The 16,780-nt window shown below is 40.7% G+C and overlaps 1 protein-coding gene across 7 annotated transcripts in view; it reads right to left on the reverse strand.

Moving 5' to 3' along the window:
- The window catches only part of atp8a1 (ATPase phospholipid transporting 8A1), a 180,600-nt gene that overhangs the window by 103,559 nt on the left and 60,261 nt on the right, over positions 1–16,780 (reverse strand). For 5 of the 7 annotated variants that reach the window (XM_061834637.1, XM_061834630.1, XM_061834633.1 and 2 more), the window contains 4 exons: positions 13,932–14,059; positions 8,075–8,152; positions 7,912–8,000; positions 5,633–5,677 (listed from right to left, as the gene is read on the reverse strand). In XM_061834637.1, coding sequence (XP_061690621.1) covers positions 5,633–5,677; positions 7,912–8,000; positions 8,075–8,152; positions 13,932–14,059 — 340 coding nt within the window. The remainder of the gene's footprint in view (positions 1–5,632; positions 5,678–7,911; positions 8,001–8,074; positions 8,153–13,931; positions 14,060–16,780) is intronic. The other 2 variants (XM_061834636.1, XM_061834635.1) reach the window with 1 other exon arrangement.

Consider the following 16,780-nt stretch of genomic DNA (forward strand, 5'->3'; position numbering starts at 1 on the left):
TCTTGTGTTAACCGTTGAGACCTTCAAGTTCTTGGGAATTACAGTCTTAGAGGAAGTGGGAGACGTAGATCAAATCCATCCTCAAAAAAGCCCAGCAAAGGATTAGAGATGAAAGTGGACTTTCGTGAAAATTCCTGAAAATACAAATGTGAGCACTAGGGGGGTCCGGGGGCATGCCCCCCGTGAATTAAAAAAAAAAATGGATGGCTGTGGCGCATTCTGGCGATATCTGTGAACGAAATTCAGACATAAATTAAAAGTAAAATTTCTAAGTCCTGACCAAAAACACAAATTGGGCAGAAGTTCCCCAAGGGCCAAGACCAGATTTTTTTGCCCCCCATCCCCCCATCACTGCATAGCACAAAATCACATTTGTCATTAAAATATGCTTAAAATATGTCATCTTATCTCAAGACAAATGAATTAAGTGAACTATTCAGTAAAAGACATCTAAAATTGTCCTTTTCCTCACATTATCCATATTATAGTATAGATATAGAATATACACAAAAATATATCCTAGAATTGCTACACCGTACAGCTAAACATGTTAAAGAAGTTGATCTGTAGTAATTACTATTAACGTTTAAGTCTCAAACTTGTGACGTCGCGTTGTACTGATACACTCGACCACATTGGTCACTATCTTAGATATAGATCTAGTAATACTAATAGTATAATCAGCTGCCTTTAATATATATATATATATATATATATATATATATATATATATATAATATATATATATAATATATATATATATACACATACACACACACACACACACACACACACACAGTCACTCACATTTGAAAAATGTACAGGTGTGGTCAGTCATGCTCGCAGATAAAGTTGCGGATGTGATTAGGGATGGCCTTAAAATAACTTACTGGATTAATATAACCTAACTGTAAATTAAAAACAAAATAAACAAACACATAACTAAAATAGAAAACTAAAATATAAAACTCAGAAATGATTATTTCCAATTTCAACTGATATTAGTAGAACACGATATCAACGGTATTTAAAATTTTTCATCAATAAAAATTTTTGATCTGACAAACTATCTGAAGAAAGGTTAAATGCACTGGCCTGTCAGGGAATAAACACGAAAGGTCTTTACTCGCAATGTTTTGAAAATGCTGAAAGCTTAGTTAAACTTAATCGGCGTTCGTGGTAACAAAGTAGCGATACATTGGAACAAACATTCCTGTGGGCAAACGTGACGTATTGTTGGGGGGGGGGGCGCACCACGTGACTGCCGCAAATAGGAGGCCGGCTTGCTAGAATGTGCCTTTACGTGCATGCGCTCGATGTATTGGCCACACCTGAATCAAGCGACGAGGTGGATGATAGTCTGTTTTTTTTTTTGTTTGTTTTTTTATGCCGTCACAGTGCCTCGTGATGAACGCAATGAGCACCTCTGGTGTAAATGAATTTCCTTTGACATGCCTCATGATGTTGATGACTGTCGACGTAAATGCGCTCACATTACGTGAAGCAGTTCTGAACATATGCTTTTGTACTTGCTCCGTACATGCTCAGTACGGTTAACTTGCATTTGCTGTTTCCGGGTGAATACCGGTTGTTTTGGAGCAGACTTGATTAGTTAACGTTTATGAAATAAACACGTAAAGTAATGTCAAGACCACACAAAATAAGCGACGTCTTGAGAGAATGCGAGGGGAGGGGCGTTACTGTTACTAGTGTTAGTGCCTCAACATGGCTACGCTCATGAAAGCAAAACAACGAACTCAAATGCATGTTCGTTCAATGTTGTCAACTAATATCCGGATTAATTTTAGGCAATTTTTCCTCAATTTTCCACAGCAATTTTCATGAAAATTTAAAAATCCGGAATTCTGGGGAAAATCCGGAGGACTTTCCTCACTGAAAGGATGTAGTTCTTGCGCCTTCTGAGGAAGCACGGCCTGTCACAGAAGCTGCTGAGACCCCCCCCCACAAACACACACACTTTATCACATTGTTATATCATCTTTCCATTTCACAATTCTCAGTAAGCATTGTGAAATGTAATTTTTTTTTTTTTATAAATTTGCAAGTGGACTTCTTTTCCATTCTTTCTTCATGTACAATTTCATTTGCTCAACAGTCTGGGGTCTCCATTGTCAGATTTTATGTTTCACAATACAGCACACATTTTCAATGGGAGACAAGTCTGGACTCCAGGCAGGCCAATCCAGTATATGCATTCTCTTACTACAAAGCCATGCAGCTGAACACATGCAAAATGTGGCCTGGCATTGTATTGCTGAAATAAGCAGGGGTGTCTATGGAAAAGACGCTGCTTGGATGGCAGCATATGTTATTACAAACCTGAATGCACCTTTTAGCATTCTTCTTCTTCTTCTTCTTTTCCTTTCGGCTTGCCCCGTTAGGGTTCGCCACGGCGTGTCATCTTTTTCCATCTTAGCCTATCTCCTGTATCTTCCTCTCTAACCCCAACTGCCCTCATGTCTTCCCTCACCACATCCATAAACCTTCTCTTTGGTCTTCCTCTCGCTCTTTTGCCTGGTAGCTCCATTCTCAGCACCCTTCCACCAATATACTCACTCTCTCGCCTCTGAACATGTCCAAACCATTGAAGTCTGCTCTCTCGAATCTTGTCTCCAAAACATCCAACTTTGGTTGTCCCTCTAATGAGCTCATTATTACTAATCCTATACAACCTGGTCACTCCGAGCGAGAACCTCAACATCTGCTACCTCCAGTTCTGCTTGTTGTTGTTTCTTCAGTGCCACCGTCTCTAGTCCGTACATCATGGCCGGCCTCACCACTGTTTTGTAAACTTTGCCCTTCATCCAAGCAGAGACTCTTCTGTCACATAACACACCAGACACCTTCCGCCAGCTGTTCCAACCTGCTTGGACCCGTTTCTTCACTTCCTTACCACACACACCATTGCTCTGGATTATTGACCCTAAATATTTGAAGTCCTCCACCCTTGCTATCTCTTCTCCCTGGAGCTTCACTCTTCCCCCACCCCTCTCATTCACGCACATATATTCTGTTTTACTTCGGCTAATCTTCATTCCTCTCCTTTCCAGTGCATGTCTTCATCTTTCTAATTGTTCCTCTGCATGCTCCCTGCTTTCACTGCATATCACAATATCATCTGCGAAAATCATGGTCCAAGGGGATTCCAGTCTAACCTCATCTGTCAGCCTATCCATTCCCACTGCAAACAGGAAGGGGCTCAGAGCTGATCCCTGATGCAGTCCCACCTCCACCTTAAATTGTTCTGTCACACCTAATGCACACCTTACCATTGTTCTGCTGCCATCATACATGTCCTGTACTATTTTAACATACTTCTTTTAGCATTAATGGTGCTTTTAGAGATGTACTAGTTCGCCATGCTATGGGCACTTACATACCCCTAGACCATCAAAGTAATGAACAGTGCTCCAATGTTATTTACAGGGATGCAGGTTAAACATTAAATACAGTAAAGCTTCAGTTTTCGAATGTCCCCATTTATGAACAAATCAGTTTTTGAAAATTTATATATTTTTTTGCTTCTGTTTTCAAATGAAAATTGGTACTCGAAGACCTCCAACAAAACCCGGAAATAACATTGTGCACGGGCAGACCAGCTAACCCACGACACGCTTTGTTGTGAATTTCCACGCCGCTGAAAAAACCCGGAAATAACATATTGCGTGCGGCCAGATCAGCTGACCCAAGACGCGCTTTGTTGTGAATTCCCACGCCACTGAAACAACCCAGAAATAACAATGTGCGTGGCGCAAGCAGCTGAACCATCCATGACAGGCTTTGTAATTGTCTATTCGAACGCCCCCCCCCCCCCCCCCCCCCCGAAAAAAAACCCAGAAATGACATTGCGGGTGGCGCAAGTAGTTGACCCACCCACGACGCGTTTTGTTATTGTCTATTCGAACGCCCCACGAAAAAAAGAATGGAAATGCCATAACGTGCGTGGCGCAATCACCGCACTTTTGTTATTCTGTATAACGCAGCCTCTGTACAAATTTATTAACAAGAAAAGCTAATAAAAATGCTTTAAAAAGCCTTAATTTTTTAGGCTATTCCATTCATTGTAATCGGAAACATCAATTCGGTTTTCGAACAATTTACTTTTTGAACCGTTTTCTGGAACGGATTGTGGTCGAGAACCGAGTGTATCTTGTTGTTGTAGTGTATTCAATTGATTGTACATTGAAAATGACATGCAAATCTTTGTATTGCTTTTATTTGCATTTATCACAACATCCCTAAATCATTGGAATTAGGGTTGTACGTTGTAGGTTTTTTTTGTATGTTACAGCTCTCTCTAATTAAAAATCAATTAACCGGTATTTTAATCTTCAACTGTTGTTTCAAAGTTAGTCCCTTTTGCCGTCATGAATAATTCATAAGGTTCATAACACCTTTGGACTTCATGAGAAAGCAAAGACTCAAAAGCACCTCTGCTACTTACACCAAAAGGGTGCACTCCATTTTGCCTCTATTGCATCAAAATGAGATTAATCAACAATCAATAGCTATCTTATTCAGTAAAAGTCTCATATTTTGTTCATTCTTAGTTTGAATTTGTGATAAACACAAGCAACACAAATGCTTATCAAACTACATTTACATGATCCACTAGCCCCACATAAATTGCAGATGTTGCTGATAATGTGATCCTTGTATGACAACACAACGACCAAATTGCATGTTGCTTACTCATTGTGACAGTAATTTATGGTAATGCTGCAACAAGAACAGAGAATGCTAACTACACAGGAAACAAAAGTAGATCCTCTGAGAAACACACAGACATCACTCAACATGTTGACGGTCCTGATAATACCTTTCAGGCTACAGTATAGTCACTTATCAACTGGCTCCCAGCGTAACAGGGTGGTGTCACAGGAACATTGGTGGTGATGGCTTATTCCACATTAAACCTTAATACGCATGAGCCCTGAATGGGTCTATTGCTACCTATGGCAAGGTTGTAACATATTGTTTCATATAAAAAAAAAAAAAAAAAAAAAACTATCTGAAAATCAACAGTTTTAAGGCAATAATGACAGCCTCTGTTTTACGGATAGCCACAAAATATAAATTATTTCTATGAACAAAAATTATTGATAGTCACAGGACGGACAATGAAGGTTCAGAACATAAATGTGGTTGGGGGTAGCCTAGTGATAGTGCAACAGAGTATATTCATGAAGACCACGCCCTCGAAACTGGTTTCAGTAAAAAGAAAAAGCTACAAAGAGTCAACTTAAACTGTGACTTCATCATCACCCATGCAAAAATAGTTACAGCATGCTGTTCTGTACCAATACAGCAGATGGGTGTATGTGTGTGTGTATGAATGTGTGGGGTAGAAACAGTTGTGTGGTTTTATGTGTGCCGCAATTCTATTCAGCCTACACCAGATTTTCAGAAATCAGATGGTAAAACAATACTGTATGACATACAATAAAAACTAAGTCTTCATATCACATCACAATTGTTCCACAGCGAATCCACTTCCTCATATTAGTCAGTGCACAGCAAAACATGTCACTAAACAGTTTTGCATTCAAAGTCACATTTCCATCAGGCATGGCAGTACTACAAGATCACACAAGCAACCTAGTCATCTTACCCGTCATCCTCAGCAAAACTACCCTCGTCAGCCTCTGGTATGTGACTGTTGGAGCAAAGGTTGAAAGAAAGCAAAAAAAGGAAAGAAAAGCTGATCGTTAATGGATTTTGGATGCTGATCATGGGTTATTATTATGAGATGGTTTAGTGTGCTTAATTGTGATGGAATGGTTGAACAATAGCGAGGTCTCAGTAATAAAATTCACAATTAAACTACTGTAACTATAGTCTAATTCGCCACGTTTTGAACAAATGTGATGTGACTAAAATGTAATTCAATAAATATATTACAAAAATATGAAAAATATATTTTATGTACATGTGATTATATCATAGTGTTCACTGAAAATTCATGCCACAATGCCTATAAATTCCCGATATAAACTATAACTCAAATTTTACACATGAACCCAAATCAAAAGCTTTGTAGAACGATGTGTATGATGTGTCCAAGGCCAATAATAAACATAAGGGCCATATTTTGTCTATATGCACTTAAATAATTCATGCAAATGTATAATAATTTCATAATTATTAGTCATAATTGTAATTATAATGACCATTCTGGGAGTTGCTGTATCTAGGAAATGAAATAGCTCCTACACTGTATGTAACTTATGGATTGAGAAGATGTGACATATATGTCCATATAGGCATCTATATCTTTATTTATTCCCGCTTACTGTCAATGTCAAGCTTAGGAGGATTGTGTGGTCTTCACTCAGCTAAATAACATCTCTGCTTGAGATTTCAACTGCATTCCAGTGGAATTAATTAATGTCTACACCCTCGGGGTCGACTTTATTAATTACAGCAGTCCTTCATTTGTAGAGAGGAACACACGCAGGCAGTTTTGTTAGTTCTTTGGTGTGTGTATCTCTGCGTGTCACCCAATTACAAGTCACAACTTTGCACGCACATGTGCTAAAAATGTTTTTGTGCTTGGAACAACAGTAGTAAAGCTATCTGATGTCACCTTAGGCGAAATACTACATCTATGATGGGAAAATGTCACACAACAAAGCAGACTTGTGTGTTGTGGGGAACAATGAATGTGCAGAAATATGTCACTAAATTGTGAATGTCATTGAAACTTCCCACACTAAAAGTCATCTTTTCCGTCAATTGTAATTAAAAGCAAGATCTTTGGAGAGGATCTGGGAGAGACGTCAGGCTGACTGAAGTACATTAGAAAGAGGGTTCCCCGCCAATGGAGGACAGACATGACCTTCTCCAGTTTGAGCATTGTCTGAGCTGTGAGCTGTCAGTCTGAGCACACATTACACTTGTGTCAATGAAAAATTAAAAAAAAATAAAAACTCAGTTTCAAAATGTGGGATTTCAACATCAGTCCCTGTAAGTAAAAGTAATATACTGTGTAAAAGCAGGGATGGGTGTTGAATATTTATGTCAATAAATCTAAAATGGATTTTAGAATTTGGAAGCAATGAGCAGAGAACCCAAGTAGTTCAGGCTGTCTTAACCATCTGCAGAAGAAGCTGTGTATGTGCTAACCACATTATTTACTATATACCAACGGGTATTTTTCATTAAAAAGAGGTTTATTTTGTTGTCCACGGTTTGTGTATTTAAATTGAAAGTGGTCTTTCTGTTGGAGTTTGAGGCTCCGCTGCCTTTCAATTGTACCTTTGAGCCAGAGTTATTATTTTGGGCAAATGAAGAAAATACTGGGAAATGATTTCTTAGACTAGCTTGGTATTTTTTTAAAATGATAGTGACTGATCATTGCATTCGGTGTTTCCTGAATCATCTCTCGAGGAAATACAGCTGAATCCTATTTCTTGGTATTACTGTCCATACTTGTTTTTGCGTCAGTCCTAAACAAACCTTCTTTCCATCCTTTCATCTGAACATCAACAATCAAGATTTCAATTAATTCTGTAAGCATTAATCATGCCCTGTCTTGCCTAAAATGGCTAGCTTGACCACTTCACACTCAACCTACAGTGTAAACAAAAAAGTGCTTTTTCTTCCCAGAAGAGTCAACTGTGAGGATGGTCTAATGAAATGAGTGTTAGCTCATGGCAAAACAGGTACAGATGCTTCACTGCTTTTCAAAAGATTGGACAAAAAAAGCAGAAGAGGCATGAATGTCTATGCACAGTTTATGTACAGCTCAGTAGGTCTGAGAAAGCCGCTAATGATAAGTTGAGGGAAAAGAGAAAACACCACATGTACTGGCAAAGGTAAAGGTGACAGTAGGAGGTAAAAGGCTGTGAGGAGAAAAAAGGGAAGTAGAGTGGGAGTGGGCTTACGTACCCATAGGCAACTCCAGCAATTGTGCACTTCTTAAACTGCATGACATTGCAGGTCAGCGTGCCCGTCTTGTCAGAGAATATATATTTCACCTGAAAAATAGAAAGAGGACATTCAAGATTGAAAGCCATCATGTGAAAGATAAAGAACATCGCTTTTATACTACCTGGCCCAACTCTTCATTCAGGTTGGAGGTGCGAGCCATAGCAGGTGTGTTTGTAGGCTCATATACCATATCAGTGTCCTGCCAAGGTCACAGAGAACATTAAAATCAACTCATGGTTGTGACTAATGTTTACAACTTGCATCCTCGAGCCTTCACCTACGACCCACAAGACCCCTCCCCTTAACAAAACAGACTCACAACTAATAATTAAATGGCACAACATCAACACTGAAATATGAGGTGGGGTTTTTTTTGGACCTTGTTTATATGTCTCAGATTGGATAGTATTCAAAATCAAAATGAGATCTTTCCCTGGGAAAGAGAAATAATCCTAATTCTTTTTCTTTTCCTTTCGGCTTCTCCCATCTGGGGTCGCCACAGTGCTTCATCTTTTTCCCCGTAAGTAGTAGCGGCAAGTGTGATGGATCAGGAGGAGGCAATGATGAGTGAGGGGGAAGTTAGAAAGGCATTGAAGTGGATGAAAAATGATGACATACCTGTGCAGGTGTGGTAGCAATTTGGAGAAGTGGCTGTAGAGTTTTTGACCAACTTATTCAAAAGAATACTAGCGGGCGAAAAGATGCCTGAAGAATGGAGGAAAAGTGTTCTAGTTCCCATTTTTAAGAACAAAGGGGATATTCAGAGCCGTGCGAACTATGGAGGAATAAAGTTGATGAGCCACACAAAGAAGGTATGGGAAAGCAGTCATTCCCATTTGAAAAAGGTGAATTGAAGGGTTGTGGGAACTATGGAGGAATAAATATGAGGTACACAATGAAGTTATGGGAAAGAGTAGTGGAAGCTCGACTCAGGACAGATGTAACTGCGAGCAACATGCCTAGAAAGAGTACCAAAGATACGTTATTTGCCTTGAGGATGCTAGTGGGAAAGTGCAGAGAAGGTCAGAAGGAGCTACATTGTATATTTTTGGATCTAGAGAAATCCTATGACAGAGTACCAAGAGAGGAACTGTGGAACTGCATGTGTAAGTCTGGTGTGGCAGAGAAATATGTTAGAATAGTACAGGACATGTATATGATGGTAGCAGAACAATGGTGAGGTGTCCCTTAGGTGTGACAGAGGAATTTAAGGTGGAGGTGGGACTGCATCAGGGATCAGCTCTGAGCCCCTTCCTGTTTGCAGTGGTAATGGATAGGCTGACAGATGAGGTTAGACTAGAATCCCCTTGGACCATGATGTTCGCAGATGATATTGTGATATGCAGTGAAAGCAGGGAGCATGCAGAGGAACAATTAGAAAGATCGAGACATGCACTGGAAAGGAGAGGAATGAAGATTAGCCGAAGTAAAACAGAATATATGTGCGTGAATGAGAAAAGTGGAGGGGGAAGAGTGAGGCTACAGGGAGAAGTGATAGCGAGGGTGGACAAGAATCCAGAGCAATGGTGAGTGTGGTAAGGAAGTTAAGAAATGGGTCCAAGCAGGTTGGAAAACCTGACGGAAGGTGTCTGGTGTGTTATGTGACAGAAGAAGATCTGCTATGATGAAGGGCAAAGTTTAGTAAACAGTGGTGAGGCCAGCCATGATGTATGGATTAGAAAACGTGACTGGAAAGACAATGGGAAGCAGAGCTGGAGGTGTCAGAAATGAAGACGTTGAGGTTCTTTCTAGGAGTGAGCAGGTTGGATTGGATTAGAAATGAGCTACCCCTCCTTGAGTCATCACCTTATCGTGGTGAGGGCTTTGTGTGTCACAATGATTTTAGGACACAAGTTGTCTGGGGCTTTACAGTCCTGGTAGGGTCATCAATGGCAAACAGGTTCTAGGTGAGGAACCAGACAAAGTATGACCAGAAGACCCCCATGATGGTATACAGAAATGGATTGAGGTTTCCCTTGACCGGACATGGGTCCCCGGCCCCCCTCTGGAGCTAGGCCTGGAGGTGGAGCTCGAAGGCGAGCACCTGTTCGTCAGGTCTGCACCCATGGGGCTCGGCCGGGCACAGCCCGAAAAAGTAATATGAGTCCCCGTTCCCATGGGCTCACCACCTGTGAGAGGGGCCATAGGGGTCGGATCCATAGTAAGCTGGGTGTTAGCCGAAGATGGGGACTTTTGCCGATCTGATACCCAGCTGAAGAAACTAGCTCTAGGGACATGGATTTTCACCTCTCTGGCACGGAAGGAGCTCTAACTGGTGTGTGGGGTGAAGATGTTCCACCTATATACTGTATAATAATACACCGCTATGCATCGCTTGGGCTCTAGTACCAGTCCTCTTGAGAGGGGTTGGACTCTGTTCTACTCTGGAGTTGCCCACGGTGGGAGGCGCCGAGCAGAAGTAGGTATACGTATTGCCACAAAGCTCTGGACCTGTATGTTGGGGTTCACCCCAGTGGATGAAAGGCTACCCTCCATGCGCCTTCGGGTTGGGGGGACGGGTCCAGTTTGTTTTTTGCATATGCACCAAATCACAGTTCAGAGTACACACCTTTTTTGGAGTCCTTTGAGGGAATGCTGGAGAGCGCTCCCTCTGGGGACTCCATCATTCTGCTGGGGGGCTTCAATGGCCACAATGACCATGTGACCTGGAAGGCCGTGATTGGGAAGAATGGTTGCCACGATCAGAACACGAGTGGTGTTCTGTTACTGGACTTCTGTGCTCATCACAGATTTGTCCAAAATGAACATCTTGTCCAGATATAATGGTGTCCACAAGTGCACTTGGCACCAGGACATCCTAGGTTGCAGTTTGGTGATCAACTTTGTGGTCATGTCATCAGACTTGCGGCCACGTGCCTTGGACACTCAGGTGAAGAGAGGGACAGGTGTATTGGTGCAGCATCTGCAGTGATGTGCACTTTGTATCGTTCTGTTGTGGTAAAGAGTGAGCTGACTCGAAAGGCGAAGCTCTCAATTTACTAATCGATCTATTTTCCTACCCTCATCTATGGTCACAAGTTGTGGGTCAAGTCCGAAAGAATAAGATCCCAGAAAAAAGCAGCCGAAATTAGTTTCCTCCGCAGGGTGTCCGGGTTCTCTCTTAAGAAATAGGGTGAAAAGCTCGGTCATCTGAGAGGGGCTCAATATCAACCCCCTGATCCTCCGCATTGAGAGGAGCCTGATTAGGTGACTGGGGCATCTGATTCAGATGTCTCCCGGATGCCTCCCTGGTGTGGTGTTGCAGGCACCTACCACCGGAAAGATAACCCCATTACGACCCAGGATATGATGGAGAGACTATACGATACGCCTGGCGCGGGAATCCCTCCGGAAGAGCTGGATGAAGTGGCTGGGGAAAGAAAAGACTGGGCGCCCCTCCTAAAGCCACTATCCCCGGGAACAAACCCGGAAATGGGTGGGTGGGTGGATGGATGGATGGATAGATAGATAGATAGATAGATAGATAGATAGATAGATAGATAGATAGATAGATAGATAGATAGATAGATAGATAGATAGATAGAGATAGATAGATAGATAGATAGATAGATAGATAGATAGATAGATAGATAGATAGATAGATAGATAGACAGACAGATCAGAACACAGTTTGGAATGCTTGCTTGGCACCCTTAGCTGATTACGTTTCTTCCCCTGTCAATTGACTTTCCCTAACCACCGGTCACATATTCCTTTTTCACTCGGAAAGCCAAAACATTTTTTTGCCAGTGCCTAAACCATTTGTACAACCAAATCCCACAAAGTAAACCGTAGTGAAATTGATGACACATGACGATAAATATACAAGGTTGGGAAGAACAACATGGAATAATACCACACAAAGTGCAATCTCCAAATGGAGGATGTGATTTTTGGACTTTTCACTGTATTTCACACCAGAAAGCTTTGTGCTGCAAGTCATGAAGATGGATAACGTCATGAAGGTGGTAATCAGAGCTGTTATTTTGATCCGATCCTGAAGCTTGAATCACCGTCAGTTTGACAGCCTTTTCAGAGAGAAAGAGAACATCTATGGCGTGTCATACCACACTGAGGTAAGTTGGTTAAACCGAGGTGTTGTGCTGGGGCATTTCTTTGATTTACGAGAAGAAATTGGGATGTTCATGGAAGAAAAGGGACAAACCTTTGTTAGAATTTAATTCCGTTGAATGGATACTGGACCTTGCATTTATGGTGATTGTTACAAAGCACCTGAATAACTTGAACAAACAGCTGCGAGGGCGCAACAAAGTTGTTAGGCGGTATTATGGGCAGTACAGTATATGCTTTTCTTGCACTTGTTCAGGGAACAGGATTTTTATTTTGACATATTTTAGCCTGAGAAATGACACCCTGATATAGTTCTGTGCTCTGTGATGGACTTATGTGAATAACTGAGGTATTGTGTGTTTGTGTGTTCTTTTTCCTCAGAATTAAAAAATAATAATAATTCTGATTCATAATTATGTTGTGCTTGTATTATTTTGGATTGTATTAAAACAAAGAGAATAATGATGAGGTTTTTGAATTTTAAAGTATATAACTTGGTATATCAAGGCCATAATTTACTGGTCCGGGGCTCTTGCTAATATATTTTCCTCCATGTGGCCCGTGAGCTACAATGACTGACAGCGCTGATCTATTTTCTATACCGGTTATCCTCTGAGGGTCGCTGATGTTCTGCAGCCTCTCACCTAACTTTCACCAGAGGTGGGATACACCCTGAACTGGTCACCAGCCAATCACAGGGCACATATAAACAAACACCCATTTGCACTCAAATTCACAGCTACGACTCTTCAATTAACCTTGTCTTGAAAGTCTTGAAAGAGCAAGTCAGAAACCTTAGTGTACTGATAGATTCCAAACTGATTTTCAACAGTCGTATCAAAGCAACTACTAAAACTGCCTTCTACCAGCTAAAGAATATATCCAAAATGAAGGCTTTTATCTTCCAAGCAGACCAGGAGGAACTCATCCATGCTTTTATTGCAAGTAGACTTGTAACAGTCTTCTGACTGGTCTCCCCCAAAAGAGCATTAAATAGGGGCAACTCATTCAGAATGCTGCATTGGTTCTGAGAACAAAGAGGTTAGAACATACGGATTTGCTCCAATTCTAATGTCTTTACAATGGCTCCATAGTCAACTTTAGAATAGGATTTAAAGTTCTGCTACTGGTCGATAAATCACTAAATTTAGGTCTTGGATACATGAATGAAATCCTCATGTAATATAAACCCAGTAAGGTTCTGTGATCTACAGACTCAGATTTTGACTCAGGTCAAAAGGTTTTTCACAGAAACTGAAGCAAACATGGTGAAGTAGCATTTAGCTGTGATGCCGTAACAAACAAAGAAAAGTGACGTCAGCCCTAAGTGTTAATGATTTTGAGCACAGGTTAAAAACTTGTTTTTTGTCATGCTTTAGAACATTTCCACTTTTATATATTTCATGCACTATATGCTGTCTTAATTGTATTTTCTTTTTCTTTGTTTAAAATGCTTATAAGTTATTTTAATGCTTTTAATTATGTTAATCCTTGTGTATGAAATGTGCGATAGAAATAAATTTGATTTGCTTTACATTGTGATGCTTGATCATTTGAAAATTAGACTGTTTGGATCAATTATTACTACACTACTACTACTTGCATAATAATTTGGAATCCAGTTTACTGCATTTTAAGTTCATCTTGAAATTTCAGCCAAAAGCGGAATAACCCATAATGTCTCGAACTTTTTGTGAGAAGTGTATGAGCTATTTTGACATGGATATCTCAGCTTTCACATTTTTGGATGGCTGAATAACAGACTGACATTTCTACTGCGAAATATTTTTTTATTAATTGAAAGTTTCCTGTGTGTTTGCAGTAAATCAATCATCAACAATGAGCAAAATACACATCATACACAAAAAAAAACATACATGTGTAATGGCTTAATCCTCACAACTCACCCAATTGATGAAGAAGGCCTGGATGAACTTGATGACCTCCAATGTAACCAGAAGGCTGATGGGGATGAGATTGTTAAACAGGATGATGAAGGTAAGGAAGTTCAGGCCAAAGTTCGCCGCCCCACCATCTATTAAAGGGAGACGGGTTTGGACACAAGATGTGATACAGAGAAGACTTGTCAGCACAGGTTTCACAAGCATCTTTCGGTTAAATGTTAGGCACCCGCAGCTACTTCCAGCCAATGGTCTCTATTATCCCAAAGCAGGGAGTGTGTTGGGCTATCACGGAGCACTAGCTGGAAATTAACCCATCCTTTCACCCATGGGTCAAATTTAACGTCCCATAGATTGACAGTGTGGGACGGAGGACCCCATTGTTTTTAGTGTCACATCAGCAGCCTTGGCTTCCTGCATGATCCAGGCAATGAATTCCAAATGAAGCACTATGCAAAATGATATTGCTCCTTCACCCTCCCTGCCTCCCCCACCCCAAAAAGTGGCAATGAGCAACACCGTCCCCCACAGACACCAAACATGAAAACAGGAGGGATGGCATTTACCTTTCCACAGCTTGCGGAAGCTTGCAAGATTTACCTTCCTCAAGCCAACTTGACCTTAGCATTGAGAGGGAGGGCCTCCTTGCCATGACATAGCAAAACAAACCAAAACAAACAAATGGATGGCGGGATGGAAGCTATATTGCTACTGGCACAAATACAGGGAGTCTCATAAATGTATGCGTGTGTGTGTCTGTGTGCGTGTCTGTGTGTGTGTGTGTGTGTGTGTGTGTGTGTGTGTGTGTGTGTGAGAGGAAGTGGGGTTCAGACAAATGTACTGGATGCTGTCAAGACAAAGGAGGGGAGATTCAGTCCATAGCACATTGCCAACCATGAAGGAGTGGAAAAGAGTGGGTGGATAACGCCAGTGGGTTAATGATGGCCACTGCATCGCAAGTGTTAGGTCCCTTCACTCGAGAAGTCAGCTGATTGGTTGCAAAGAACACTGCAGAACATGCGCAAGTGCAAAACCACACTGGAAGAGTACAGTGATACCTCTATAGTTGAATGGCCTTAAAAATGTTGCATATTTGAACATCATTTTCAATTGTTTAATTTCACATTTGGTGTGAGACCTCAGCTCAGCGAGCATAAAAGGCTTTTAGTGTGACACTAATTACAAAAGCGAGCCATCATGGATGTTTCTTTAAGTGTTTTGTGACGCTTAAAGTCCCTGCAAAGTGAAAATAAATGTTCATTTGAAAAATCACACTATTGTTGATAAACCCGCCAAATTCGAATAGTTAATAAAAATCAAACACGAAATAAGACTTCAAAAGCATGAAAAATCAACTAGCGGTACTCTCCACACTCACACGCTGTGGGCATGTTCAGGGAATGCGCTAAAATCATACACTGCTCAAGTTTCAAACTAATTCCAATACAATCTTGAAAATTGGAAGCGACTTCATCTGGTATCTTTCTTTTGCCTTCACATGAGAAATGTTCTTAGTACAAAATACAAGTTTAAAGCGGGGGTGCCTAATAGGGAGAGCAACATCGACCGCAAAGAGTGTGTGCATCAATCCGAAGCATTAAAAGAAGAAGACAAGCGGCTGATATTTTTTTGGGTGACATTTTTGGATTGTACATAAATCCTACGACATCGAGTTCCCTTCAAAAAGCATGCTGAGAGGGACAAAGGTAAAGGAACTTTGATACCACCTACTGGGACAACAGTCATTTTTCAACACAGGAAAATTCAAAACCATCGCTTCATCATTAAAGGGTATGGAAGGACCGCAATGCACCTTTTTGGTAATATTATACAGTTTCTATGCTGAATACGAATCTTAAATCCGTTATGAAGGAAACGTTTTTATTTTTCGATTATTTGCAACAAATGATCGCACATTGCTGTATCCGCCGGAAAAGGACGGAAACGTGACAGAGGCGTGACGTACAACGTTGTGACAGCAACAAGGATCCAGTAGGAATACACGGTAAGAATGCTGATCAATTTTCCGATAATTCGAGCAATGAACATTATTCTGAAGAGTCCCACGAAGACGGTGAAGAATACAAGCTTTATGAAGGCGTTAAAGGTTATCAATTTGAGCCAGTTAGACAGCACACCTGTTTGAATTCAGACGAAATAGCTGGCGATGAAGAAGCCGACACACGAGTCAGACCCATGCCTCGTGTTGGAAATGTCAACTGGTAAGTGTTTGTGAAGTTCTTTTTTGGTTTAGTCATAATCTGATAAATAGTAAAGGCTTCGATATTCTGAATGTATATACGATGTTTTCGGTCTTGTTTTGAAATTATGCAAATGCCGTGTATTTAGTGGTTTGGTAGACGACAACCGCGGCAACTACTTTGCGTGTAAATTGCTTATTATTGCACCAAAACACACAGGAGCCGATAACGTAGTCTAAGTTGGTATATTTTCATAAATAAGTAATAATATAATAAGATAATGCTGCTTTCTTTCGGCTTGTCCCGTGAGGGATCACCACAGGGTGTCATCTCCGATGAATGCTCATATTTGTTTGGCACAGTTTTAATAATAATAAAAATAATAACACAAGAAAAAAAATAAAAATAATAATAAATCATTTTTATGGATTTTAGCTTTTGTTTAGCTTACAATCACTGAGGAATTCTCGAAAACCAATGGATTTTTCTTAGGCGTGACTAGAAAAGACTCCTATCTTATCGTCATTCGAAAACAGCCCATCCCAGATTTTGTGACGTCAGAGGTCTGCCCACAAAATGAGCCGTATTGCAGGCAAGAGAAACTAGGTCAAAGTTCGCGGACTTCAAGTCATAAACGCTTGTATTTTTTGGTAA

This window comes from Syngnathoides biaculeatus, chromosome 11, assembly GCF_019802595.1.
Source record: "Syngnathoides biaculeatus isolate LvHL_M chromosome 11, ASM1980259v1, whole genome shotgun sequence".
In the NCBI taxonomy this organism is placed as follows: domain Eukaryota; kingdom Metazoa; phylum Chordata; class Actinopteri; order Syngnathiformes; family Syngnathidae; genus Syngnathoides; species Syngnathoides biaculeatus.